Here is a 6,364-nt window from a genome sequence, read left to right on the forward strand (position 1 = left end):
GAAGCTCGCTTGGCCTCAACCAGGGCCAGAGCTTTTTCCATCCTGGCCCCCACCTGGTGGAATGAGCTCCCAGAGATCAGGGCCCTGACAGAACTTGAACAGTTCTGCAGGGCCTGCAGCTCCTCCACCAGGCATTTGGTTGAGGTTGACCTGTACCATTACTTCCCAAGGGCCCTCCTCCTGAGCTCCCTCCTATGGCACCCACTGCAGTTCCGCCCAACCCACTGGGCTATTAGTATGAGTTACTTTAATGTATAATTTTTCTACGGTTCCATGTTACTTGTTGTTTCATTTCATTCACCATTGTTAATCTAAGTTATCTGTATTGTCTCTGTTCTGAGCCTTTGGGGAGGGCAGTATATAAATATAATAAATAAATAAATCTATTCAAATTTGCAAGCCTTTTAAAAAGTGGTGCATCAGGGGTAAGTCTGACAACTTTACATCTTTGCAAGTTGCCCTAGTCAGAGCCATGTCTGCCCACTCCATGAACAGAAAAGCCCCTTGTTTCAGCTGTCTCTTCCAGTGGCTTTTCTAATTCCCCAAAAGATGGGCAATATTACATCAGAACCAGTATGCTGAGAATCACATACTTGATTTGTCACTTTATACCGTGTAAATTTGTCTGCATTAGAAAAACATTTCTGACTGACTTAGCCAGCCCAGTTTTCTAAAAGGGGATTCTGCCAGTGATATCAGAGCTGTAATAAGCTCTCTCCAGCTATCAGATATCATTATTAAGCAAATCGGATACATGGCCTTTTCTTAGTTCAAAACATTGTAGTTCTGAACTAGCTGGCAGCTAATAAATTAATCTCTTCAAAACAAATTAGTAGTCTATGTGACCATGTGAAATCAAAGTCACAGCAAGGAGCACTAGCCATAGATCACCTGTTTTCAGACTTCCTACCCTGCAGAAATTGTTTCTGTAGTAATTATCTCCTATGGAAAATCAATTCATATTTTCTGTGGAATCCCTGTGAGTGGCAGAGGAGGCCAGAGTAAATTCTAAGATGTGCTATATTAATTCAGCCAGTTGGGTGCTGCACCACACAAATTTAACATAAACTTTACAAAGCATCTAACTCTCCATTGTGGTTGTTAAGCTGGGAAAAGACTGGCAGTGACAAACACATTTGTAATGGAAGCCTGTCTGCCATTCCATGTTCTCATCTGAGGTTCCCTCATGTACCTCAGAGTTCCTATGAACATAGTTTGAAAACTATTGTTGTACAAGTATGAGCTAACACTTTGTCAGGTTATTCAGGCAGAAACTGCATACAATAGCTGCAGAGTGACATCTTAAATACTCTTATAGTATTTCTAGAGACCCAAGTTAGAGACACAAATAAAATATTAAGTTAAAATGAGAACAAGTATGGTATAGTGGCTAGATAGATATGCTAAGATTTGGGATGCTTGGATTTTAATACTAGCTTGCTAGGTGACCTTGGACCTGTCAAACATTCACAGCATAACCTGCCTCACAAAGTTGTTGTGAGGATTAAAATGGAGATGAGTATAATAATGTTAGCCTCTTTGGGCCATATTGGTGAGAAAAGTGAGGTATAAATTATTTCAATAATGTAGTTGTCCCACTTCTTCATCTTAGGTCTATCCTATACACATCAAGAGTCAAAAGAGCACATCAATGGGGGAGAAGATGCTAAACCTGTTTCTCAGTCTTACTATTTTAGACCTTGTAGGCCACCCCTCTCCAGTTACTTCCTCCAGGCACTTTTCTTCCTGTAACATCAGAACTAAGACAGGCAATAATTGGAAGGCAGTGCCATGAGTGAAGTTCCATTGTTCAGTACCTACGTGCTCTTTTGGGCCTTGACACTACATTTTCCTCTATACAATTTCATTTTATATAACAACTAGATTTAAGGCCCACTGTAGGCCCAATACAGCGGGTGCTAGCTTTGTCCTGGGGAAAGAAGGAGGTCCAGCGCATCGGTGACGTGGCGGGCCTGCTCCTTTCCCCAGAACGAAGCCTTTTACACCCCCCACCCCACCCGAGGCCACAGCTTCATTCTGGAGAATTCCAGCAATTCCGGGCTCCCAATTGCCCACTTGGCCCTGGATTGACACTTGGAGGGACCAATCAGGAGCTGCTTCGCGGTTCCTGATTGGCCCCTGCGAGTTTTTATCCTGGACAGAGCCCGCCCCTTTCTCCTCCCCTTTAGGCCTTAGCATTTTATCTAGACCGCTCCGCAGGAGCAGTTTAAAGATGGGAAAAATTCACATTACACATACGGATGTTTTTGCCTCAGCCTAGACTAGCAAAACTGGTTTAAGCAATGTATTAAAAATCTTGAATTCTAGCCAGAGGTAACTCATAGGCTACTATCATCACAATCACAAATACAGATATGAGGAAATAGGTTGGCAGTTAGATTCATGATGTGAGCAACATGAGCATCATGAATAGCAGTTGACAAAGGGTAATCGATATTATTTCATTTTCTGTAGCATTTAACCCCAGAAGCTCTGACTATGTGCGAAAGAAGTACAAGAGGAAATTGGACCGGTTCATAGACAACTGTGAACTTATTCCATACTTGGGAACCAAAATGACAAAGAAGTATAAAGAGCCTCAAAATCGACCAATTGATTTTGATCACAAATTACAGATCTTTCTGTCTTTCAGAGGTGTGGACCCAGCTTCTCTATAGTTTGGAACCCTGCCCAACGATAAAAAGTCAGACAGTCAAATCTGAATGTGAAATTCTGAATAGATTAACTTCTTAGTGAACAGACTACAAAAGCTAATGGAAAATGAGCTGCTGACTGGACTATCAGTTAGGCCTTTTCCAGCCAATGTGGCTAAGACTGTACTAAATGATTCATGTATTTTAAATGGGATAGTTTACCAATGGTTCCAGTCAGTTCTGCAACATAACTACTTCATCCTAAACAATCTATCCTTGGGAAATCAGTTGCAGTGATTTCAGGATTACTTTTAAGTATATGCTAATAAATAAATGTGAAAAAATAAAATGAAATAAATAAATGGAGCATACTCCTGAATACATGTATAATTTTTAATGTTTTCAAGTGACCACTAAAGCTGACTTTTTCAATTTCTATTATTGTTACGTGTTTAATTATTATATAGCATTTAATGGAATACTTTTTACTTTTAGGTTTCCTGATGCTCACTTGTTTCTTTCACAGTTTGTGAAATAAAATTTTCTTGATGTAAAACAAGATTTAAGGTAAAGGTAAAGGTATCCCCAGTGCAAGCACCGGGTCATGTCTGACCCTTGGGGTGACGCCCTCCAGCGTTTTCATGGCAGACTCAATACGGGGTGGTTTGCCAGTGCCTTCCCCAGTCATTACCGTTTACCTCCCAGCAAGCTGGGTACTCATTTTACCGACCTCGGAAGGATGGAAGGCTGAGTCAACCTTGAGCCGGCTGCTGGGATCGAACTCCCAACCTCATGGGCAAAGCTTTCAGACAGCTGCCTTACCACTCTGCGCCACAAGAGGCTCATGAATTATACATTAGACACAGATTAAAAATTAGCTATGATTTATTTGTCACTGGTGCAATTCTTCATAAAACAATAACTTCCTTTAACAGCTTTGAAAGCACCTATCTATAGAGAATCAGTAACATGAAACAATGGTATCCTCACTTAATACCTATGAGGGTTAACTAATCAATAGGAAAAGGGTACAAGTTTTCATAACCCCCCACCCAATCAACATCATCATTCAGAAATAAATCCAAACCAATCCCTATTTCAGGGACCAGATAGCATTCATATTTGATCTGATTGCATCAGCAATTTTGTAAAGAAACACGGCTTATAGCCAAATTCTTATAAATTTGGAACTAGCTGTTAGAAGTTAGCAAATTCCAAGTCAACCTAAACAATTGCACTGTACACAGTTGATGCAATGGTAGCAGGGGGGCAGTAAAGATGTCTTTGTTTCTATCACTGCCACATCATATGCCTTCAAACAGGTTCTAGTTTTTCACCACTGATGCTCTAACTATCTTGCAACACTCCTTAACTTAACCATCTCCCTAGTTAACCAGAAGACCGATCAGGCAGACATTCTATATTTATGAGTATATACTTCCAACTATTTGAGACTGAAATAAGACACCTAGGAACAACTCTGCCAATTGGCTATGAGAACCAGGGTTTCTGATAAAATTCTTACACTCCAACAAGAGCTTCCAGGAAGGCAACTGGATTCATTCATCTATGCAGGGGGATCATCTGAGTACATTCTATGCCTATACTACAGCAGGAATGACATTAAAAATGTGGCCATGTTAATTACTTCTAGATTTTGTCAAGATTTTCTGCTTTTTTCCTGTTCTGTGCAGGCTACTTCAAAACTGCAGTTAAATGAAATCTCATTAGAAACAGCCTAAATTTGCTGAAATAGTAAGCATGTTTAATTAACTGTACAGGTATGAGGATTCTGTGAATAGCATCACATAAAATCTCTGCTTCCCACACAAAAACATACAATATTACTAGGAGTCAATAGAAAATTTCAAATTGTATACATGGCTCACTCATCGGAGCCATGGTTGACCCAATATTAGAAAACTCTCAGCAAAAACTAGGTGCATAAGGTATTTGTATACTGTGGAAATCTTGTTGATTCTTAAAGGTGCTACTGGGCTCTGAATCTTGCTGTTCTACAGCAGACCAACACAGCTAGCAGTCATGGTATTAGAGGACAAATCCTTTTACGTATTAAAAATTGGTTAAATGATAGGAAGCAGAGAAAAGGAATGAATGCAAAGTTCTAACAATGGAAGTTAGTGAGCAGTAGGGGCCCATAAGGATAAGTATTGGGACCAGTGGTATTTTATTTGTTCATGAATTCTTGAAGCAGGTGAGCCATATAGAGGCCTAGTTTCTGGATATCGAATTGTTCAAGATGACAAAAATCGATGTGAATGATGAAGCACTACAGAAATAGTTCTTTTAATAGGAACCTAAGAGGGAAAGAGATGTTGAGATAACTTGATGAAGTTGCCAGTTCAGTGTGGGGCAACAGTGAAAAAGTCAAACTCAGGGCCATTCCGCACAGATTCTTTGTAGCAGGAGTGTGGCAAATTGAAATCGCTACAAAAATGCGGTTATGCACAACATCGTAGACAATCTGCCACACCCCTGAAACCAATCCGCAAAAAGCACTTTGTTGTGGCGCTTTCAGGGAAATCCCAAAAAGTGGATTCACCCTCCGGAAAGCGCTACACTCTTGCAACCAATCTGCAACACTAACGGAAAAGTTCTGTGTGTTACCATTGTTGCGGTTTCTGCGAAGTCCCTCCCCCTGGCTCTCTCCTCTGATCTTCCGGCGAAGCGATCGCCATTTTTTTTTCTCGGAGCGAGCGGAGATCAACGCACCGGCGAGCCTTCGTTTACCCAGCCAGACTTCCCCGGCTGCAGTCCCTCCCGTTTTAAGCCACCAAGCACCGCACAGCCCCGTTTGCTGGTTTATTTTCCCTTTATTTTTCACTTTTTCAGCCGAAAATCGCGTCCATGCGGGGGGGGGGGTTCACTCAGGGGGAGCGTGGCAATGATAAAATGGCAGCTCACATGCCACCTGCTAGCTAGATTGGTTTCTCCGTTGCAACGAATCAACGCAGATTTGTTGCAACATGTGTGTGTGTGGTTTTTTTTTTTAACCTGCCTTAAAGGGAAAGATAACGGGGTGGGACAAAGCTCGGCAAATATCGCTTCCTGGCTAGTGATTTTTGCCGAGACCGGAAACCTGTGGGAAACGATAGAAACGCAACTGGATTCCACTACAAAGGCAGGTATGCATAATGACGAATTCCACTATTTAAAATGGTGTTTTTTCGTTCCGCAACCAATTTGCAACATAGATCCTGGTGCGGAATGGGGATTAGGAATATAGTGGTGGGCGAATTCTCTGTGTGTCTCAGGATACGTACTTCGGTCGACTAAACATTCAAGTCCGATGATGCACAAAACTTCATGCCTTGGGAAATCAGCCTGTAAAGTACAGGTTACTACGGAGATTTTGCTGTAATACTCTTGCACGGCTCCCCCTGTTAATTTTATTGACGCTTTTGTATTTCTCCCCAGTGGGGCCTCAGAGCGGCTAAGGACCCCCCGCCCATCTATTTCAAACAGGCATAAAACAGAGACGAGAGTGTGAATGCGGCCGCTTCGTGCTGAGTTTCGGAAAGCAACAAAGGCCTGCCCATGAGACTGGCGTGCGCCTACGGCGCGCTTTCCGCCTGGCACCTCCCCGCCCCTCTCCTTGGCCTGAAAAGTCCTCCTTCCCCGAGTCACCCGCCGCCGCCGCCGCCATTCTGCCGCTCTACCCATTACGTCTCCCTGGTTTTCGCTTCCGT

At 42.3% G+C, this 6,364-nt stretch overlaps 1 protein-coding gene and 1 long non-coding RNA gene across 6 annotated transcripts in view; one reads left to right on the forward strand and one right to left on the reverse strand.

Annotated features, from left to right (window-relative positions):
• Positions 1-3,090, forward strand: part of AK9 (adenylate kinase 9) — a 101,489-nt gene extending 98,399 nt beyond the window's left edge. For all 4 annotated transcript variants that reach the window (XM_077302364.1, XM_077302347.1, XM_077302358.1 and 1 more), the window contains one exon: positions 2,476-3,090. In XM_077302364.1, the coding sequence (XP_077158479.1) occupies positions 2,476-2,678 (203 nt within the window). In that variant the 3' untranslated portion in view covers positions 2,679-3,090. The remainder of the gene's footprint in view (positions 1-2,475) is intronic.
• Positions 1-6,364, reverse strand: part of LOC143820074 (uncharacterized) — a 62,803-nt gene that overhangs the window by 22,321 nt on the left and 34,118 nt on the right. The window lies entirely within an intron of this gene.

This window comes from Paroedura picta, chromosome 1 (assembly GCF_049243985.1).
Source record: "Paroedura picta isolate Pp20150507F chromosome 1, Ppicta_v3.0, whole genome shotgun sequence".
In the NCBI taxonomy this organism is placed as follows: Eukaryota; Metazoa; Chordata; class Lepidosauria; order Squamata; family Gekkonidae; genus Paroedura; species Paroedura picta.